Source organism: Procambarus clarkii, chromosome 6, assembly GCF_040958095.1.
Source record: "Procambarus clarkii isolate CNS0578487 chromosome 6, FALCON_Pclarkii_2.0, whole genome shotgun sequence".
In the NCBI taxonomy this organism is placed as follows: Eukaryota; Metazoa; Arthropoda; class Malacostraca; order Decapoda; family Cambaridae; genus Procambarus; species Procambarus clarkii.
The window spans coordinates 4295158-4319392 of NC_091155.1; the positions used below are offsets into that span (position 1 = coordinate 4295158).

The window sequence follows — 24235 nt, forward strand, 5'->3', positions numbered from 1 at the left end:
CAGAACCAAAGAGCCAGAGCTCAACACCCACAAGCACAACTAGGTGAGTACAACTAGGTGAGTACTTGCACACACGCCGAACCTGTCTCCTGAAGCTCACATCAAATGAATATCATCAGTGACGTATGCGAGGCTGGCTAACATCAGAACTACATTTTAGAATCTTGTGTAAGAAATCATTCAGAACTTTGTATACCACAAAGAGCTTGAGCTCAAGATAACCACATAGTGTAAGACCAATCTTGGAGTATGTCGGCCCCAGCATCGAGTCATTACCTTGTTAAACACATGACGAAGCTGGTGAATGTTCGAAGGTATGCCACTAGTCTAGTCCAAGAACTAAGAAGCATGAATTACGAGGAAGGACTGCGTGAATTGCACCTCATGTCACTGGAAGACAGCTCGGAGACATTATCACCATACACAAAATTTTCAAGGGAATTGACAGTTTGGATAAGGACGGGGTATTTAACATGAGTGGTACTCGCTCATCGGGACGCCGGTGAAAGCTAAGTACCCAAATGAGCCACAGAGAAATTAGATTTTTTTTTGTTAATTTCAAGATCCATTATTAAATTGAATGCATTAGGAAGTGATGTGGTGGAGGTTGACTCCCTACACAGTTTCAATTAAAGAGCTCAATAAGTTCAGGAACCTGTACACTGGTAGACTGACAGTTGACCGACGGGACTAAGGAGCCGAAGCTTAACTCTCACAAGCACAATTTCCACAGGTGGAAACTGAGTAACCCGATGAGCCATAGAAATACTAGAAAGAACTTTTTTAATGTCAGAGTAGTTAACAAATGAAAGACAATAGATTGTGATGTGGTGGAGGCAGACTCCATACTCAGTTTCAAATGTAGATATGTTAGAATCTAATAGGGTCAGGAGTCTGTTCACCGGTAGATTGACAGTTGCGAGGATGTCAACCAATAGAGCCAAAGCTCAACCCTAGCAACCACAACTAGGTGAGTACACAAACACAAAGAAACAAATAAGCAAACTCGCGCGCACATACACACACAAAAACACACTAAATATTTTTAATAATTTTAAAATAAATACCATAATCAGTGTGAGAGTTTTAAGTTGGAATACAATGAAATTGGTATAAGGAATTGAGCTCGGAAAATTTCTAAGAATTTTCTTTATTCTTTAACCTTTATTCCTGTCGTGATATTCAATTAGGTCGCCTGAGGAAGGACTTGCTTAGCTAACACACCAGTGTAGTAAACAGCTCATTCCTCACTTTGGGACCATGTATGAACAATTGACTAGGCGCGAGCAAATGCCGAGACGCCAATGAAAATTGAAATCCCCTCCACTTGGGCCGACGACCTTCGCCAATCTCCGAAGTGAATCTAGCGAGTAGGTCAAGGGCTCTCACAACAATAATTTATTGTTGTGTGGTGCCGTATATTTGGTCCAAAACTCAGAATCAGTCTCAATTTTATTAGTCGAGTGTGAAGAACACTTGCATAACAATAATAATGTGTGGGGTGTAACGAAAAGACAGTGTTAACCATAACAACTTAGTTTATTCAATAAAAAACTAACTACTACAACAAAACAAAAAGAAATGTCAATGACGTTACTCGAAATCCTTCCTGTGACACTATCAATGACAGCTAGACACCAGCCCCTCGGACTGCATAATGAACTAACTCGAACATAAGCGTGACCACAGAGGAATCAACAAGAACTAACAGATCTATAATCACAATTACAACAACTGACACAGTGGGTTCTGAAACACGTCTCCAGTAACCTCCTAACTGTTCTACGCCTCAGTGCAGTCTACACCTGCAACAGCGGTTGCAATGCAATCAAATCAGTAGTCTTTCAATGACAACAATAACTAATGGGTTCACTGGCAACTCCAGCACCCTTCCTCAAATTACTCCTTATGTTAACACTCCGTCCCACGGACTATCAACAATCAATAACAATTGATTTACGTTAATAACACAATAACATTTACGTTAAATTAATAACTCTTACAACTGTCACTAGTAACGCGGAAATTACACAACACTCTACCCGTCGAGCATTCAGTGAGAAAATCCCTTTAATCCCTGTCCTACCAGACAGTTGATTAATCTCTTTACTAGTTACGTTAATTTACGTTAATCGGTTACTAATCACTCAGCGATGGTAAACTCTGATTTACAATGTCCAAAGTGCTAAGAGAACGGTAATCACTCGTGATTACCTTTAGAGTAATTAATTACTATCCTCAAGATCAATAATTAAACAATTAAAATACGCAACCTTTCACACTGGCTCAGCAATTTACATTAAGGTATGAATTCCGTCTGAGCCGTCCATACTCAGACCAATTCAGGTGGCTAATAACAGTAATTAGCCCCACGTTTACGTTATTCTAAAATGACGTTACTCCTCCCACGAGTCAATCAAGTGCCGGTACTTCCAGGCAGATAAATAACGACGTTACGTTAATGGAACAATGGAGCCTTCGTGTGAGTCGATCAAACAAGGATCGAGGTTAATTACTTTGACTTCCTGAAACACGTCAATTACCCGGCGCACTGACCGTTAATTACGACAGACAATACTCTAATTCTTATCTGGCTGATGGCTAGGCTCCTTGAGACTACCGTAGCTGCTTGCAGGAAAGTAAATTAACCCAAACGTATTCTATGTTACTCTAATTGTCAAAGAACAAATTCTCTTAAAGCAATGGGCATTCCCTTGGTTACGTTATATTAATTGCCTTGCAATCACCTCACTGAATACTGGACTTCGATGTCCTACCAGATAACCAGGAGAATATATGTGTACCCAAGTACTCGTCTACAGCCGAGTTCACCCACGACAATGACAAATCACACTAACAAATCACAGTGATTTACGTTACAATCCGGTTGCAATGACAATACTGCAGAACCTAGCAAAATAACATACAGGAGATGAACCCTCTAGAACACTGCCCCACAAAGACTTTACTGAACTGCAATCACATACGGTGATTCTCAACACTAGCAACAATCACCATTAAATAACAACCCCTTTGCAATAACACACACGGCAAGTACTCTAATTTCCAAATATTAGAATACTGCACACACTTACTTACTTACAGTTGCAAATAACCCCAGTGCTCTCAATAACCCCTAGAACATAGGTCCTAGATTTGCACTTACCACACAGTAAATAACACAATAACACTGGGCACTGTGACACTACGATTATGTATATATATAATTACTGCTGACACATGTAGCCTACAGCTATCAAACGTTATTGGGAACACTAAGGAGATCTCGCACTCCTTAAATCACATGTGTGAGTGATTTATCTATCACGCATGCCGATAAACACTCTCGAGAGTTACGTTACTCGACAGAGCGATGGCGGTCTCTCCAGACAGCCTCGTCACTCACCAAATTCTACCAAAATTACGTTAATACTGCTACCACAATACATATATATATAAATCACACTTGTGACGGCCCTGAGAACAATACAAGAAATTAAGACCACACTGTGGTACATTCCACAATAATCATTGCCAGGAATCACTGACGTTACACACACACACTAACCTGAGCGCTCAGTGTTGGAATTCCACACCTGCAAGATTACACATGGAAATGATATCACTCCGTCCCACGGACGATCAAAAATGATTAATTACCACAATGGAATAATATAATTATTACATGGACATCCTCACAGTCCTTGGCTAATCTATGTATACTCTGTTACTGTGTGTACCCACACACACACACACACACTGTACGTCTGTGTACACAAGACGTAAGTCCCTCTGGACTGACAAGATGACAATAAAGGGTGATTATCTCCTCGTCCACACTTCACTTCACTTCACCTCACAGGTGCTGCGTGACAATGTGAAGGAACACTTGACCTCAAATTCAAGCTTTCAGAGACTAACTGATCACCAGAAATACACACATAGGTACTTACTCATTCATACTGCCGGCTTACACACCATTCCCATACATCAGGCACCAAACTACGGGTGGCTGGCTCGCTCACAACAGTGGTAGGTGGCGTAGGCGGCGCTAGTACCTCACGTGGTATTTTACGTACAATTTGCGCGCACTCGAACCCTCTCCTCACAACACGGCTCGGTTCGCACCCTCGACCCACCGGTGAAGTGAAGCGTTCGTACCCAGGTGACGCACACAACGATAGCGTCTTACACAAACATGGGAAATCTGCCTTAAAACACTGACACGAATTTCCCCATTCCCATCGACTGCTACTGAGCACTAGCAAGTCTAATCATCACTGGTATGGGATCTACGAGTCTGTTACTGCTCGTATGCACATTACCCCACGATCCCAGATCACAAGGTCTTCTCTACCCACTCACTCTTCACATTGTCTTTTCCCCCCTTCGAGCGACGACTTCGGCCGGATTCTGTGATGACCCAGTCGTAGATGAAGCAGGAGGTGAAGCAGTTGAGTAGTCAAGCCACCACGACGCCCTATACTCAATTTGGCCGAATTGAGTACAGAGAGCATCTTGACAAAGTGGCAGCTATGTTCAGAATGATGCTTACACCGTCGATTCCTGCGTCCTCCTCGAAATAACCAATGAGAGGAAGGCATACAGCGGCCTACCCCTCTCAACCAATCAGCGACGGTGTAGCAAGGCCCCTAGGGCAACTCCAAGATGGCCGACCAACATGGCGGCTCAAGATGCTTACTAAAATGGCGGCTGTTTCCATGACGATGACTGGCTAGGGCGCGGGAGGCCCACAGCTCACCCACGCCTGCGGCCTAGCTGTGCGCAAAGTTGAGTCTCGCTCAAGCCATACAATGAGATGATGCTATCGGCATATCTCTCTCCACAGACGTGCTACCCCGGTCAGGGTAACATTTCTGGACTGCTGATGACTGGGGCTCTCACATGAGCCCAAACACTAGATGTTTCGGTTGCTGGTTACCAAATTTAAGTCCGCCCACTTAACAAGTGCACTTAACAAGTGTACTGGCTCCCACAGGCATAAGAGCACTATTGTAAGTGAGCTGGTGAACCATCTCCTCACAATCAGCCAAAAAAAATGTAAATTATAATTTTGCAGGAATAAATGCTCAAGAGAATTGGCGGTTAGAAAGACGGGGTCCAAGAGTAAATGAGTACAAATAGGTGAGTATACGCAAAACACAAACTCCCACAAACACATTCAAACACTCAAACTCACACAAATAGATGCATACAATTTAAAGACTACATACACACACACAAACAGAAACAAACAAACACTCAAAGACAATTACACACCCACATACAGACACCATCACAAGCAGAAACACACAAATACAAATACACACAAGGGCTCAACCTCCGCAAGCACAACTAGGTGAGTATGACTAGGTGAGTACACACATACTCACACATTCTACTACTAAATTCTAGAATTCTAACACTAGAATTCTACGACCAGGTGACAAAGATTAAGTAAGTAAGAAAAGGCTGGACACACTGAATTTTCTGGGACTGTCGGAAAGCTTTTTTTTCACAGTACCACGTAAGAGGCTGGTACATATGTTGAGGAAACAAGCAAGGGTAACTGGTAGGGTACGAAAGTGGATAAGAGATTACTTAAACAATAGGAAGCAAATAATTACTGTCAGGTGTGAGACCTCAGAGTGGTGTAATGTCACCAGCGGAATCCCACAGCATTCTATAATCGGACCTATCCTGCTTCTAATATACGTATATAATCTTCCAGAAGGTGTACACTCATTCCTCTCTATGCCAAAATTATGAGAATAATAAAACCAGAGGAGAGCATTATCCTACAAGTTGACGTAGATAAAATGAAAGAATGGTCCAACATATGGCTATAAGAGTTTAACCCGAGCAAATGTAAAGTAAAGACGGTAGGTATAGGGAAGAGGAGGCCAGATACTAGGTACTATTTGCAAGATGAAATCTGTAGACACAGGGAGTGAGAAAGATCTGGGGGGTTGAAATCACCCTAGACTTTCCCCTGAAGCCCACACCAAGAGGATATCATCAATGTCATATATATCAGCTGGCCAATATAAGACCTGCCTTGAGAAACTTGTGTAAGGAGTTATTGAGAACCTTGTATACCACATTTGTCAGACCAATCCTGGGGTATGGAGCTCCAACATGAAGTCAAACAAACGACTAAATGGAAGAATGTTCAGAGGTCTACCACCAAACTAGAACCCAAGCTGAGGGGTATGAGCTACAAAGAGAGACTACGTGAATTAAACTTAACGTCGCTGGAAGATAGAAGAGTTGGAGATTCATGATTACCACATACCATCATTATCAGAGGAATTGATAAGGTAGACAAAGACAGTTTATTTAACACCGGGAATACATGCACAGGGAGACACAGGTGGAAACCAAGTACCCAAGTGAGCCACAGACATTTAAAAAAGCTTTTTGGGTCAGAGTTGCCTCCACCACATCACGGCACTAAGCAGTGATGTGGTAGAGACAGACTACGTGCACTAATGTGGACGAATTGAAAGTTATGAAATGTAGTTATGATAGAGCCCAATAGGCTCAGGAATCTGTGCACCAGTTGATTGATGGTTGAGAGGCAGGACCAAAGAGCTGATGCTCAATTCTCGAAAGCACAATTCGGTCAGTTCACACTATATAATTGTACCCAATTTAAAAGATATGCAATAAACGACAACAAAAGTCTTTTGTTTGTGTGATAAAACATCTAAAGTTTGGCAGACTGAAAATTAGGTTTTTGTACCGATAAAATTACGTTGCTAGACAAATAGTTACGGTGGTTCCTTACTATAACCAAATAAAAATATTAGAGAAAAGTTTTGTGTTTGGTGGGTGGTAACCCTTCCCAAGTGACACATGGCAACCCATCACTTGCGAAAAAGAAACATAGTTAAGTATGACAAACAACAGCAGGACATGGGGCTGAAACTGGAGTAACAAATGATCTACAGGGCTGCCAGATGAAAATCCTTCAGCACTTGGTTCGTCAACAGCTACAGCGGATTACATAGAGAAGCTGCTATTGTTAACCCAATGCACCAGAATCATTGTAACAATGGTATGATAAACAGGTGAACTGAGCTATTGGATTAGGCAACTGATGACCCAATGGCAGGAAATAAAGAGTAATTATGACCTAGTAAGGATATTCTAGTTATTACTCCCACACAAATAATGTCTATAATTTAAAATACAAATACAAATTAGAACTCTTTACAAATTAGAAACATAACTGTGTACATTGAGGGCTGGTAGAAGGACCAAATACTCACCCATCTGTTTCCATCGTCCATAGCTGTTCCCCGGCCATCACGGTACTCCTGGTACTGTGACGTCACGCACAGGACCGCATAGGTCTTGGGGTGTTCCATATGGGCGAGACGGAGAGAGATATTTGTTAGTATATGAGTCATGGAACTGGTTGAATATTCAAATCTTAAAAATTGGTTAGATTACCAAGGTGCTTATCAAGACAATAATACACTGCTGGCTGTCATTTATTGCACAATCATTGCAATATTATTTATTGACAACAGAGGAAACTATTATATATGTATTCAAGGGTGACTTGTATCTTTCCAGAGCGGGAGTGAAAGCCTGAACTAACGCAGTAGAGAGAGCCATTCTTCATAGATTAATGATGGCGGGTGTCTGGGTGTGATAGCAGAGTTGAGGAAACGACTGCCACAATGTTATATTTATGAGAAGAGTTAGAGACACTGAAGGTTGCTAAAGATTAAAAGAATAGAACCGGCACGGCCTTGAAGGTCGGTCTGATTTGAAGTCATGTTGGTCAATATTTTAGGAGTTATTTATAGAAAAAAATGTAAGCTAATAAAAACTGAGAATGGCGAGGAACATCGGTGTAGAAAAATGTAACGAAAATACATACTTCTTTATTTTAATACAGATGAAAACGTTGATATTGAAATAATTCCAGTTAGTCTTCATTGGTTGGTTCACAATACAGAAAATAGTGGTATTTTGTCGATGGGTAATGTCGTTTTTTTTCCCCTTATTTATGAGATAATTTGTGAAGCTTTAATTTTAGACGAAACCAGAACATAATCAAGTCACATACGACAGGCCTAATCTATAAATAGGCACATAAGAACAATTATTATCAGACCAAATAACGAAGATAAACTCAAACATAAGAATAATATGAAGATAAGACTAAAACAAATTAGTACTGATCATTTGTCCCAATCTTGGCAGATTCTGTTCACGAATACACACAACCATTCATGTGCACATGTTTAGCATATGCTTGAAATTATCACTTGGTTCCATGCTATTATGTTAAAAGAGAATATGTTCCATAAACCTCGAACCCAATTTGTAACCATTAATTGCCAATTATTATCTGAATTTACACTTATGCAGTTTGTATCTATTGTATCTCATTCTAATTTGAGTTGATATAATTTGTACCTAATTAATGTCAATTTCATTAAATACCCCCTCACTTTCCACCCTGTTGTCGTTGTGAAGGGGCTTGGTGGACAGGTGTTGAGTTGTGATGTTCAATGGGACAGTCCTCTGCCCTTTTGAAGCCTTATGCTCCTGCTGCCGTTTTCAGAAATTGTGCTGGATGCCTTTTCCTTGTTTAAATTTTTCTCCCTCCTCTTCTCCTTTCTGACTGTCATTTCCCGCCAACTTTTTGCCATTCTTGATTATTCTTTCAGATGTCTTCTTCTGTTTTAACGCCGGGTGTTTGAGGAGGCACACTCTCTCACCCGTAAAACTGTGGTACCCGACGTTTCGAGCGAGGAGATGCTTTAATTGTCAACTTTACCTTCGATGCTGAACCCGATCTCGACAGACTGACGGTTCCTAAGGTGGCGATTGCAGGGCGTATACCTGCGATGTACCCCTGGGGCGCTCCATCTTGTCGGGTGTCCTATCCTCTTACTGTGGTTTCATGGGGATATGGGGATTTATTCGTGGATGAAATATTTACCTGTTCTTTAATATGCCAATGTCTAACCCACTTTTAACTTCTCAGGCTCGTGGGGTGAGCAACCAGGCCTCGAGTCAGACTATTATGGATGGCTGGGCTCTGTAGCCCCCGCTACACTGAGCCCAGACCAAGCTGCTTCTCTGAATCTCCCAACTACCCCTCTCTGCTCCCCTCCTACCTCTGTGGCAGGGTTGAGCCCCAAGCCTCCAGTGGTGACCACCTCATCACATGGAGTGGCTCAATCTCTCATTGTAATAACGGCATCTTTTAACATCCTACCTACTGTGGGGTACTGAGCGCCATCACTTCCACAATCACATGCTTTCTTCCAGTTCTATTACATTCCAAGCTTTATTTGGTCCTGCTACATGGACTTAGTATTTTGATCTCAGTCATGTTGATTCTACACGTTCTGATAATTTCTTCATTCTAAACACCTAGTTGATTTGGTTGATATTTTTTTCATTCATAACCCCACCTGTATTGATACACGTGTCATTGTAGCTACTTCTCAGGAAGCGGCTTCCCGTTTAGCCTCGTTGTCCTGTATTGGGGAGACCCCTGTTTGGATTTCCAAGAAATCCTGGTTAAATGCCAGCATTGATACAGTTATTCTTCCGCACCATGTTGCAACAGGTGATAGGGAACTGAAAGACTGCCACGAGGATATTAAACATATCGTTAAGGAACAAGGCTATTCTATCCTCCAGATTGATACGTTCACTCGGCAAGCGGTCGTCGTTGTCAGCCTCTTTGCGTAGTGAAGAACACTTTCGATAGTAGAAATCTTCCGTCTTCTGTAGTTCTTGCTGGTGCCTGATGCTTCGTTCAGGAGTACAACCCATCTCGTCACCTCTGCAATAGGCGCTGGAGATTTGGGCATAGTCCCTTCACTTGCACAAGTAAAGTACTTTTATGGCCCTTGTATGGAGACTCGGGTCATTCTAAGACAGAGTGCTCTTCTTCCCATGCTCACTGCATCAATTGCGGTGACACCCACCCTGCCTTTTACCACGCAAGTATGCACATGTATGCATTTATCTTTTCCTGAGGTGAGACGCTAAATACACAGTCTTCCCTCTTTCTTTGGCATGTCTTATGCTCGTGGGTTACGTTACAATTCTCGCCCTCTCCCACTTTCTCAGTTGCGCAACCGTTTACAGGCCTTGGACCCCGACACCTCCACCACCACCTCACCTGCTCGTTTTGCGTTCTGAACCAGAGGGACTTCCTCCTGGTTCTCCATCTGGTGTTTCCTTTCTGCCTTCCCAGTCTTCCATGTCTCCTATTTCCCCTTCTCGCACAAGTTCCTCTTCTCAGCCATCCCCTCTGTCTTTTGGCCCTCCACACCGCCTGTCTGTCCGAGCCGTTGTCCATCCTCTTCCTGGCCATCTGCATGTTGCCCGCTCTCATTCTCCTTCTTCTATTGAGACTGTCGTGGCTGTCGCCTAGTACAGTGCTGCTGGCACACCTGCCTATTTATGTCCGAAACGTAAGCCTGGTTCCTCTCCTTCCTCACCGGTGGGTAAGAAGGCATCGCTCTCTTCTTCACCTTTCTACTCGGACTCTATACCTTTATCCTTTCCCATATCAATGGCTGGGTCCCCTGTCCCACCTATGAAGGTTCCCTTGGTCTTTGATTTCGTACTCCTAAAAAACTCATACTACCATTTCATGGTACAACTGCAGTTATCGTCAAGAATGTTACTAGGAGGAATGTGGTCATCATATGATGAGTTAAACAATTATTAACTGGCTTTTACATGTATGAGCCGGTGAGCTGAGTGGGGAGAATATTGGATGCGTGATCCTGTGGTCCCGGGTTCGATCCCGGGCGCCGGTGAGAAACAATAGGCAGAGTTTCTTTCACCCTGATGCACCTGTTACCTTGCAGTAAATAGGTACCTGGGAGTTAATCAGCTGTCACGGGCTGCTTCCTGGGGGTGGAGCCTGGTCGAAGACCGGGCCGCGGGGACACTAAAAAGCTCCGAAATCATCTCAAGATAACCTCAAGAACATGATACAAAAATGGACATAAAAGCGCTGTGTGGATGTCAATAAAGAAAAACAAGTGATCAAACAATCAGTGAAACATGTGACGATAAAGCAGGAAGTGTCAGCAAAGTGGAGCACCCGGCGTTGACAAGTGCCAGACGCCGCCCTGCTGAGCTCCTCCACCCAGTGACGCTGAGCTCCTCCACCCAGTGACGCTGAGCTCCTCCACCCAGTGACGCTGAGCTCCTCAACCCAGTGACGCTGAGCTCCTCCACCCAGTGACGCTGAGCTCCTCCACCCAGTGACGCTGAGCTCCTCCACCCAGTGACGCTGAGCTCCTCCACCCAGTGACGCTGAGCTCCTCCACCCAGTGACGCTGAGCTCCTCCACCCAGTGACGCTGAGCTCCTCCACCCAGTGACGCTGAGCTCCTCCACCCAGTGACGCTGAGCTCCTCCACCCAGTGACGCTGAGCTCCTCCACCCAGTGACGCTGAGCTCCTCAACCCAGTGACGCTGAGCTCCTCCACCCAGTGACGCTGAGCTCCTCAACCCAGTGACGCTGAGCTCCTCAACCCAGTGACGCTGAGCTCCTCCACCCAGTGACGCTGAGCTCCTCCACCCAGTGACGCTGAGCTCCTCCACCCACTGACGCTGAGCTCCTCCACCCAGTGACGCTGAGCTCCTCCACCCACTGACGCTGAGCTCCTCCACCCAGTGACGCTGAGCTCCTCCACCCACTGACGCTGAGCTCCTCCACCCAGTGACGCTGAGCTCCTCCACCCACTGACGCTGAGCTCCTCCACCCAGTGACGCTGAGCTCCTCCACCCAGTGACGCTGAGCTCCTCCACCCAGTGACGCTGAGCTCCTTCACCCACTGACGCTGAGCTCCTCCACCCAGTGACGCTGAGCTCCTCCACCCAGTGACGCTGAGCTCCTCCACCCAGTGACGCTGAGCTCCTTCACCCACTGACGCTGAGCTCCTCCACCTAGTGACGTTGAGCTCCTCCACCCAGTGACGCTGAGCTCCTCCACCCAGTGACGCTGAGCTCCTCCACCCACTGACGCTGAGCTCCTCCACCCAGTGACGCTGAGCTCCTCCACCCAGTGACGCTGAGCTCCTCCACCCAGTGACGCTGAGCTCCTCCACCCAGTGACGCTGAGCTCCTTCACCCACTGACGCTGAGCTCCTCCACCCAGTGACGCTGAGCTCCTCCACCCAGTGACGCTGAGCTCCTCCACCCAGTGACGCTGAGCTCCTCCACCCACTGACGCTGAGCTCCTCCACCCAGTGACGCGGAGCTCCTCCACCCAGTGACGCTGAGCTCCTCCACCCAGTGAAACGATAAATATTAATTTATTTTAATGTTTTTCTTACATTATGCATACACATTAATAATTCTCGAATGAAAAGTTATTTGTTGCATTTTGTTTTAATTTTATATGCATAACTGGGAATTGCCATTTCCCTATTGCCACTGTCAATTTGAAACTCTTCTTTAACTGAATATATTATATTTTAAATTTTTTTTATAGAACAGAAATTGTGGATATGTGAGTTGTTCGTGCACCAGGTATTGAAATAATTTACGACAATAGATTTATCCTTATTTATTTCAATTGATGCCTTACAGTTATTTTAAACATTGAAAGAACCATTTTGGTAATGAATTATTTAGTTATACAACAATGCTATAATGTATCACTCTGTTAATAAATAAATGTCATCAGAAATTAAAATTAAAATAAATGTTCACATTGTTCTTCACATTTGCAAAATGTTGTGGATGTAGCACCTGTGTGTCTGCATGTATTTCGGTTTGTATTAAAATATTTAAATACAGATACACCAGTTCATCTGGCAGCAGTCTCAAGCACTTTGATGATCTTAAAATTTCATCAACCTTGTCGCAGCCATATTCCTTCGGATCTAGGGCTAACTCATGCTTATTGAGGATAGTGAGTGTACCACAGATACAATAAAATGCTCTATGGTTAGGTCCTCTAATTGAGCTCGAAGTTGGAGCAGTTCAAGGGTGGACCTTTTTTCTTTTTCTTGAATGTAATGAACCTTAGCTCGTCAAAAGAATCAACCTTCACATTTGAGGACCAAACTCAAACTAAATATTTATATACTCTTTCCTGTTCCTCTTCTAGTAACATGCTGACAAATGTCTCTCCAAATGTTGACAAATATAACTCAAGCAATTAATGATTTAAATATATCAGCATGAGGGATGATGCGACTGTCAGCTTCCTCAGTATTGTTACAGAGTGCTTGAATGGTTGTTGTTGTATCAGCTGTGTTTGAGTGAAGTTCCACAGGAATAATTTCGTCACTGACCACTTAGCCACTGCCAATAATTGGAATATTACTTTCAGGTAATTTTATGTTTGATGGTTTACGAGCAGGCAGTTGCAAGTTAACTTTGTTTATTGAATATACTAAAAAAAGTTATCCATTTGATGAGTAAATGGCGTAAACGAAGAATGCACGCCAGCTTAACGCAGCCATAAGTTCAATGCTCTTCAAATTCTTTCAGACACCTTTGTTGAATGATGAATATAGCTATAAAAACAACGTTAAGCGCGAATATTATAGATCTATGAAGAACGGCATTAATAACGTCTCGAGAGTTTTCTCTTGCATACATCTTTACCTCAGAATTTGTGTCATGAAATCAACAATCACTATTGTGTGAATCGAGTTTCTTTTTAACGGACACACAGTTCACTTGAAAGTGTAAATTCAAGTTCACCAATTAACATTGATTTTGCGGGTTTAGCTGCTGCATCACCTTCAAATAATGCACTAAATGAAAGCAGATCGTATGATAAAACTTCCTTCAACGATTTTTCCCTCTCTCTTGCTATCTCAAAATTTTTATGTTCCAGAGCCATCTGTTTTGTTGTAATGAATTTAATCATATTATGACTAATTTTAACTCTTGGAATAATTAAATATAGGCACATTAACATTTGGAATGAGTTTACATATTTTTTCTGTTAAAACATATCTTCCATTTCATACATCTTCATAAGTTGATTTCCCCCGTGTTGAATAGCATTGAGAAGACGATCTTTCACACATTCCTCAGCTTACTGTTTCATAACAAAGTTACGAAGCTTAACAAATTCACAGGGGCCGTGATGAGGGTTCGAACCTTTGTCCGAGAGTATCCCAGACGCGCCTTAATCGACTGTGCTACGACATGGTTAAAAGAATTGCAACTGGGAGTTCGACTGACCTCACACGAATCCTGCAGCGTCTCCAAGACACATACACAATTAATTGTTGTACACAATTCCCCCAATGCACCCGTGCTCTGTCAATAAGCTATTCTAGCTCTTCGCTCTTACTTCAGTACACACACATATCACAATAGCTTGATGCATCAAATGAACAAATCCACAATAGCCGTGATGAGGGTTCGAACCTACGTCCGAGAGTATCCCAGACGCGCCTTAATCGACTGTGCTACGACATGGTAAAATCATCAAAGGCGCGTCTGGGATAATTCTCGGACATAGGTTCGAACCGTTATCACGGCCCTTGTGGATTTGTTCATTTCATGCATCACGCTATTGTGATTTCTGTGTGTAATGAAGCTTAACATTGCCGATAACTTTAAATGGGTTACCTTCCTCCATCATGAACTGCTTGAGCCTTGTGACATCTTTATCAAAGATATATGTATCTTCAAGTAAATGCTTGGTGCAATGATTCTGTTTGATTCATTTCATTTGAATTTCTAAGATCTCGAAAGTGTTACATATTGTTAAGACTTCCTGGTAGACAATCTACCACTCTGCCACGTAGTCACTCCGTCTCGTTTGCCAAACAAAGCCTTTTGAGCTTTTTTTAAACCATAATCTGATCAAACTTCATGCCAAGATTAACGGAGCTGAATTGACCTTAAATATCTCTAACCGTAAACTGACCTTGCTTGAACTTTTCCATCAGCAATTTTTTCTTCAAACTCTTGAAATGCATTGATCAATGAACCACCTGTGTGCACATGTGACTCCCAAGTTCTTTCTTGGTGACATATAAGTTTTTATACAAGAATAACAAAAATGTAAAAAAAAAATAGAAATACTTATAGATTTTTCACAACACTCTTTAATATGAGAAAATCAGTAGGAGGCACGAGGAGGATTTGACCCAGCTCACTTCTACTCACAAGAAAGCGTCCGAGTATCAAGTGAGTGGGTTCGAGTCCTCCTCGTAGCTCCAACTAATTTTGTCATGGACACATCACGGTTATGTGATTTTGATGAGCACTCTTTAATATATATTATGATATTTTGCTCCTCAGTGTCTATCTTTTGGCTTATTTCACCATTTGATTATAGTGCATCATTTTATTCATTGATTTCTGATATAAAAGTCTGACAGTCATCAATTAATCTTTACTCCAAAAGGCTTTCTATATCAATGACTCCATAGCTTCAGAGAGGATTAGCATACGTTGCAACGAACGAGCATGTTGAGAACCGGTCAGTTCTGTGCAAAGATTTTACTCACAAAATATCAGTTTCTATTAAAGCACCATGCAGTCCATTGCTGCATATGTACAAAAGGAAACAAGCCCAGCATGTTGCACATTTCCCAAACATGTCCAGTAACCCACGGAATGTGGATAAAATATATCCACATTTGGATATATTTTATCCACATTCGATATATTTTATCCATGTGACGATATATCCAGCTTTGTGGCTGGCAAACTAAGGCAGAAAGGATACAGGGTAATGCAAGAGGTAAAAATCCCTTACGAGAGGGGTCCTACTTTAAGCCAGACATACAAAGGAAGTCTGGCAGTGATCCTGGACTTTCAGGTCGCCTCCGATTACTTCCCACTAAAGCTGCCGCACGTGGTCAAAGTCAACAAGTACAATCCCATTGCGATCCTCAACTGAGTCAAGGAGCGGACTGGAATGACCACAATAGCTAACTCCTCTGTGACCCTGTCATGGGGTTGGGAGGGTGGTAGTGGGGCGATAGCTCTCGAGACTTAAGGAACATGGACCTGACCAAGAGCGACCTTGATATTTGCTCTGTCAAGGCCCTGACCAGGACCTACTCCTCCTTCAGGATGTGGTCAAAGAGTACCATGTGGGGCCGCCCTCTGCTGGGTCTGAGGCGGATTGCGCGAAATAGACCGGTGAGGTTAGATGCGCCTTAAGCAGGATGGCAACCACCTATGTCACCTGTGAGTACAGCATCTCTATATTTGAGCTTTTCTCACTCGAGCGGGCGCCCTGACCTTGAGCTCTGGCGTTTGAGAGTTCGCTGGCCGGCATCACTTCCGTATCCTGCGTTTTCCTTCCTCGCTCTGGGGCCTAGTGAAGAGCGTTCGTTTTTGTGTTTTTCTGTTTGTAGTTGCAGTTGTGTTTTACTTTTGTATAACGATACATGAGAATTATTTTAGCTTTTAAACTTCTAATTATGTTGTGCCTTGCGGTGTACTAACATTCCCAGCTGTCCTTCCTCAACAGATAGGCTGAGAGGAGTGGTAGCCTACTAACACTCTGGCTATGCAGATATTAGCTTGAATAAAGTGATAGGATTCTTGATCCATCAAATCATTCTATCTCTAGGGAGGCCTGGGGCCTTAACTCCCCCAGCTTATTCTGGAGTAAGGGGGAGTGTGCGGTGGGGGTCAATTGAATCCTCCCATTACACAGCGAGAGCCATAGTCTCTTGTCTGGGTTTGGTGGATGCCTCTCCGATGCGGCAAGTGGGGAGACAACCAACGAGCAGCGTTGATGTGCTCCTTGCTGAACATGAAGAAAGTAACTTGCATCACATATCTGGCCACAACTGATTAATAAACAGATTGATATTGATTATACTAAGAAAATCATTATTTGCTCATAAAGTACCTAATATTTATTAGCTAACATATTTATGTGGATTAGTTAATAGCAAATGAACATGTGTTTGTTCTTAAACATAAATTGATTAATTGATAAGGAAAAGTATTTGCATTACTTAACAAGCAAATGGTTGTAGATTATTTCCAAATTAATTACAATAATTACGACAAAAGGAGATTACTTGTTCATAAATAAATGTATATTGATGGGTTCACATATAATTTGGTATTATATTTGGATTATGTATAATTTAGTATTATTTAGTTGATAAAAAAACATGATATTAATTGCTTCACAATTCAAATAAGTTTAATTTGTAAACAAAGTGGTCATTACTGGTTCATAAACAACTTGGTATCAACAGGCAGATTAACAAGTACACAAGTATTTTATTTTACCGTTCTCAGGTGTAGGCATCATTAAAAGTTAACAAATAAAAGACTTAAGCCAATAAGTTTACAATCAATAACTGTTAGCGAAAATTGAATATTAATTTCAAATAGTTTATGAGCGCTGTATATTCCCGGCTCTTGAGCGCTGTATATTCCCGGCTCTTGAGCGCTGTATATTCCCGGCTCTTGAGCGCTGTATATTCCCGGCTCTTGAGCGCTGTATATTCCCGGCTCTTGAGCGCTGTATATTCCCGGCTCTTGAGCGCTGTATATTCCCGGCTCTTGAGCGCTGTATATTCCCGGCTCTTGAGCGCTGTATATTCCCGGCTCTTGAGCGCTGTATATTCCCGGCTCTTGAGCGCTGTATATTCCCGGCTCTTCATAACTGAATTCTCTCTGGGTTCTCCATAATGAGATGTTTGATTGCATATTTTATGCATGCTGCAATAGGCCGGCATGTCATAAAGATTTATCTTTCAAGGTCGATGTCTTAATAAAAAAATAAACCTACAAAAATCACACACCAGCTCCTGCGAGATAATTGGGAATTTTATTTTTTACTCATTTATATATCTTTTATTCATATATTGATTTATTTTACAGATTGATTAACGTAACCTGTATATCTCCACACACCCTTATGGCCCTCCCCACTTTACACTGCATGTTATCATTCCACAGGATAGCAGTATCACCATAGGGATGTGACCTGTCATCTGATATTTCAGCGCTCGCAGTGTGAAATGAACCGTCTTCCAATTTGGAGACGTTTTGAAATTCATCAGATTTTTTTGAAAAACTGCTCCTGCAAAACTAGAATATCAAGAACTCCAAAACAGCTTTTTGACTTAATCATACAATCGGGATTTGACCCCATCTAAGTTGAATATTATTTCTTTAAAGTAATACATTGTTTTTCATATTGAAATTGGTTAGTCCTGGATTTTCTATATTCCCTTGGTCTGAATATACCTATACCTATAGGGCAGATGCTGGCAGAGTGCAAAGTATCCATGTTCCTTATATTAACATCAATCTAATGAAACATGTGGCTATTTTAATTTTTAAAATTGTTATTGATAGAGACCACACTAACTCGGTGTGGTACGTTTTGGTACTGCCCTTTGGACGCTGGTGTTTTGTCACGGCCCTTTGGACGCTGGTGTTTTGTCACGGCCCTTTGGACGCTGGTGTTTTGTCACGGCCCTTTGGACGCTGGTTTTTTGTCACGACCATTTGGACGCTGGTGTTTTGTCACGGCCCTTTGGACGCTGGTGTTTTGTCACGGCCATTTGGACGCTGGTGTTTTGTCACGGCCGTTTGGACGCTGGTGTTTTGTCACGGCCCTTTGGACGCTGGTGTTTTGTCACGGCCCTTTGGACGCTGGTGTTTTGTCACGGCCCTTTGGACGCTGGTGTTTTGTCACGGCCGTTTGGACGCTGGTGTTTTGTCACGACCATTTGGACGCTGGTGTTTTGTCACGGCCATTTGGACGCTGGTGTTTTGTCACGGCCATTTGGACGCTGGTGTTTTGTCACGGCCATTTGGACGCTGGTGTTTTGTCACGACCATTTGGACGCTGGTGTTTTGTCACGACCATTTGGACGCTGGTGTTTTGTCACGACCATTTGGACGCTGGTGTTTTGTCACGGCCGTTTGGACGCTGGTGTTTTGTCACGACCATTTGGACGCTGGTGTTTTGTCACGACCATTTGGACGCTGGTGTTTTGTCACGGCCATTTGGACGCTGGTGTTTTGTCACGGCCGTTTGGACGCCAAACCTATTTTGGCGCCAACCCATTTCGTAAAGGACGTTTTGGCGCCAACCCATTTCGTAAAGGACGTTTTGGCGCCAACCCATTTCGTAAAGGACGTTTTGGCGCCATTCTAATTAAAAACCACCGTCCAACCGTCAACAACCAGATAACAAATTCGCATTGAATTCTAATCTAACCGATTATTTAAACCTAACCTAACCTATCAAGTTATATTACAGTTTTTAGTGATTCACAGATTTAATGTTTTTATTTTTCAATAAAGTTAAAGTTCTAAAAGTTTTTAAAGTTCTACATTTGAATGATGATGAACCATTCAACATTTTTTTGCTCGCATCCAAAAGTCTGGCGGTCAGACAGATATTACAAACTGGACATTAAAATGGCGTTAAATATATAAACACAAATAAGAAGAAAATGGACTAAAGTTGACCAAATTTTGAATCATAAAACTATCTACATAAATAATGGTTATCGAAATAGGGTTGGCAAATTTAAAGTTAATATTTGCGGGTATCATAATAGACATAAGATCGATATATTGTTCCATTCGTAGGTTATAAATACATATGAATGTGCTTAGTTGCATATAAATAGAAGCTAACGCACTCAAGCCAAAAGGCAATTAGGAATTTCTTCAGCTAATATGTCCCTAATGGCTCGGTGTAAATATGGCCTGCAACAAATATGCTAAATTGCCCTCTGCGGGTTCTTAATGTTTAAAATTTTGGGGGGAGATTAAGAAATGTTTGATGGCTGCAAAGCTGGAATCGTGATATGGGAGAATCAAAATTATAATATCAGTAATATTTACTGCCCCACAAATATTATAATAGTCTGAGAACGAGTATTACGAAGAACAACCATATATCATCGTTAATGTCATTCATTATTAGATAAACTTCGAATGATATGAATCTTTACATAGGGATGCATACATGCAGAGCTGGATTTCCGGAATAATAAATTTAAAAATATAGTGATACTATGTAACAATGGGAGAGACTCTGTCACCAGCGCCAGTAGACAGAGACTGTGGCATACATTTTCAACAGAATTGCGAACTCTTTCATCAAAAAGTACTTGAAAACGGCTGACAAATCTGTTATGAGGCAAAATATGGCATAATTCATGTTTTATCAAAAGCTGCAACGAAGAAAACTAAAAAGTTTGATGTTTTAATCAAATTACAGGACCAAAGCACAGACAAAAGAAGAAATGGGAGAAGAGGGTACTACAGAGATCAGTATCAGGTGTTGTCATATTTCTAACTAATGCAAAATATTTCCCAAAGGGAAAGTACTCCTGTTTGTCACAGTTTTCTTCTTCAAAACTGTGATGAATATACACAGATAAATAATTCGTAGTCAAAAGGAAGACATTGAAAACTTATGAAGGTACACACACAAAGTACAAAGTGTTCTTACATGGAGGACGAGCAGGAAAAAGTCGACAGTGAAGGTAATGGCCACAACGGGGTTCAGGTTGAGCTGCAAGTAAAGAAAAAATACATTTAGGCACAAGAAATTAACGTTCTCTTGAAAGAAAATATTAGCAACTATGTGAAATATAAATATATAAATATATATAAATATATAAATAAATAAATATATATATATGTATATATATATATATATATATATATATATATATATATGTCGTACCTAGTAGCCAGAACGCACTTCTCAGCCTAATATGCAAGGCCCGATTTGCCTAATAAGCCAAGTTTTCCTGAATTAATATATTTTCTCTAATTTTTTTCTTATGAAATGATAAAGCTACCCTTTTCACTATGTATGAGGTCAATTTTTTTTATTGGAGTTAAAATTAACGTAGATATATGACCGAACCTAACCAACCCTACCTAACCTAACCTAACCTATCTCTATAGGTTAGGTTCGGTTAGATACCCGATAAAGTTAGGTTAGGTTAGGTTGGGTAGGTTAGGTAGTTGAAAAACAATTAATTCATGAAAACTTGGCTTATTAGGCAAATTGGGCCTTGCATAGTAGGCTGAGAAGTGCGTTCTGGCTACTAGGTACGACATATATATATATATATATATATATATATATATATATATATATATATATATATATATATATATATATATGTCGTACCTAGTAGCCAGAACTCACTTCTCAGCCTACTATTCAAGGCCCGATTTGCCTAATAAGCCAAGTTTTCCTGAATTAATATATTTACTATAATTTTTTTCTTATGAAATGATAAAGCAACCCTTTTCTCTATGTATGAGGTCAATTTTTTTTTATTGGAGTTAAAATTAACGTAGATATATGACCGAACCTAACCAACCCTACCTAACCTAACCTAACCTATATTTATAGGTAAGGTTAGGTTAGGTAGCCAAAAAAAGCTAGGTTAGGTTAGGTTAGGTTAGGTAGGTTAGGTAGACGAAAAAACATTAATTCATGAAAACTTGGCTTATTAGGCAAATCGGGCCTTGAATAGTAGGCTGAGAAATGCGTTCTGGCTATTAGGTACGACATATATATATATATATATATATATATATATATATATATATGTCGTACCTAGTAGCCAGAACGCACTTCTCGGCCTACTATTCAGGGCCCGATTTGCCTAATAAGCCAAGTTTTCCTGAATTAATATATTTTCTCTAATTTTTTTCTTATGAAATGATAAAGCTACCCATTTCATTATGTATGAGGTCAATTTTTTTTTATTGGAGTTAAAATTAACGTAGATATATGACCGAACCTAACCAACCCTACCTAACCTAACCTAACCTATCTTTATAGGTTAGGTTGGGTTAGGTAGCCAAAAAAGTTAGGTTAGGTTAGGTTAGGTAGGTTAGATAGTCGAAAAACCATTAATTCATGAAAACTTAGCTTATTAGGCAAATCGGGCCTTGCATAGTAGGCTGAGAAGTGAGTTCTGGCTACTAGGTACGACATATATATATATATATATATATATATATATATATATATATATATATATATATGTCGTACCTAGTAGCCAGAACGCACTTTTATGCCTACTATGCAAGGCCTGATTTGCCTAATAAGCCGAGTTTTCATGAATTAATTGTTTTTCGGCAACCTAACCTACCTAACCTAACCTAACCTAACTTTTTCCGCTAGCTAACCTAACCTAACCTATAAAGATAGGTTAGGTTAGGTTAGGTAGGGTTGGTTAGGTTCGGTCATATATCTACGTTAATTTTAACTCTAATAAAAAAAATTGACCTCATACATAATGAAATGGGTAGCTTTATCATTTCATAAGAAAAAAATTAGAGAAAATATATTAATTCAGGAAAACTTGGCTTATTAGGCAAATCGGGCCTTGAATAGTAGGCCGAGAAGTGCGTTCTGGCTACTAGGTACGACATATATATATATATATATATATATATATATATATATATATATATACATACATATATAACTGAAAACTCACACCCCAGAAGTGACTCGAACCCATACTCCCAGAAACAACGCAACTGGTATGTACAAGACGCCTTAATCCACTTGACCATCACGACCGGACATAATGAGGTGATAGCCGAAGCTATTTGAACCACCCCACCGCCGGCACTCGGATAGTAATCTTGGGCATAGCATTTTACCAAATCACCTCATTCTTTGGGGCACACGTGAGGAATACAAATGCGAACAAGCCTGAATGGTCCCCAGGACAATATGCAACTGAAAACTCACACCCCAGAAGTGACTCGAACCCATACTCCCAGAAGCAACGCAACTGGTATGTACAAGACGCCTTAATCCACTTGACCATCACGACCGGACATAATGAGGTGATAGCCGAGGCTATTTGAACCACCCCACCGCCGGCACTCGGATAGTAATCTTGGGCATAGCATTTTACCAAATCACCTCATTCTTTGGGGCACACGTGAGGAACACAAATGCGAACAAGCCTGAATGGTCCCCAGGACAATATGCAACTGAAAACTCACACCCCAGAAGTGACTCGAACCCATACTTCCAGAAGCAACGCAACTGGTATGTACAAGACGCCTTAATCCACTTGACCATCACGACCGGACATAATGAGGTGATAGCCGAGGCTATTTGAACCACCCCACCGCCGGCACTCGGATAGTAATCTTGGGCATAGCATTTTACCAAATCACCTCATTCTTTGGGGCACACGTGAGGAACACAAATGCGAACAAGCCTGAATGGTCCCCAGGACAATATGCAACTGAAAACTCACACCCCAGAAGTGACTCGAACCCATACTCCCAGAAGCAACGCAACTGGTATGTACAAGACGCCTTAATCCACTTGACCATCACGACCGGACATAATGAGGTGATAGCCGAGGCTATTTGAACCACCCCACCGCCGGCACTCGGATAGTAATCTTGGGCATAGCATTTTACCAAATCACCTCATTCTTTGGGGCACACGTGAGGAACACAAATGCGAACAAGCCTGAATGGTCCCCAGGACAATATGCAACTGAAAACTCACACCCCAGAAGTGAATCGAACCCATACTCACAGAAGCAACGCAACTGGTATGTACAAGACGCCTTAATCCACTTGACCATCACGACCGGACATAATGAGGTGATAGCCGAGGCTATTTGAACCACCCCACCGCCGGCACTCGGATAGTAATCTTGGGCATAGCATTTTACCAAATCACCTCATTCTTTGGGGCACACGTGAGGAACACAAATGCGAACAAGCCTGAATGGTCCCCAGGACAATATGCAACTGAAAACTCACACCCCAGAAGTGACTCGAACCCATACTCCCAGAAGCAACGCAACTGGTATGTACAAGACGCCTTAATCCACTTGACCATCACGACCGGACACAATGAGGTGATAGCCGAGGCTATTTGAACCACCCCACCGCCGGCACTCGGATAGTAATCTTGGGCATAGCATTTTACCAAATCACCTCATTCTTTGGGGCACACGTGAGGAACACAAATGCGAACAAGCCTGAATGGTCCCCAGGACAATATGCAACTGAAAACTCACACCCCAAAAGTGACTCGAACCCATACTCCCAGAAGCAACGCAACTGGTATGTACAAGACGCCTTAATCCACTTGACCATCACGACCGGACATAATGAGGTGATAGCCGAGGCTATTTGAACCACCCCACCGCCGGCACTCGGATAGTAATCTTGGGCATAGCATTTTACCAAATCACCTCATTCTTTGGGGCACACGTGAGGAACACAAATGCGAACAA

At 41.9% G+C, this 24235-nt stretch overlaps 1 protein-coding gene across 1 annotated transcript in view; it reads right to left on the reverse strand.

The window, feature by feature from the left end:
* The window catches only part of LOC138354908 (uncharacterized), a 269529-nt gene extending 249032 nt beyond the window's left edge, over window positions 1–20497 (reverse strand). The window contains exons 1-2 of the mRNA XM_069309390.1: window positions 20437–20497; window positions 7275–7358 (exon numbers count right to left, since the gene is read on the reverse strand). Coding sequence (XP_069165491.1) covers window positions 7275–7295 — 21 coding nt within the window. The 5' untranslated portion in view covers window positions 7296–7358; window positions 20437–20497. The remainder of the gene's footprint in view (window positions 1–7274; window positions 7359–20436) is intronic.
* Between the last annotated feature and the right edge of the window lie 3738 nt (window positions 20498–24235).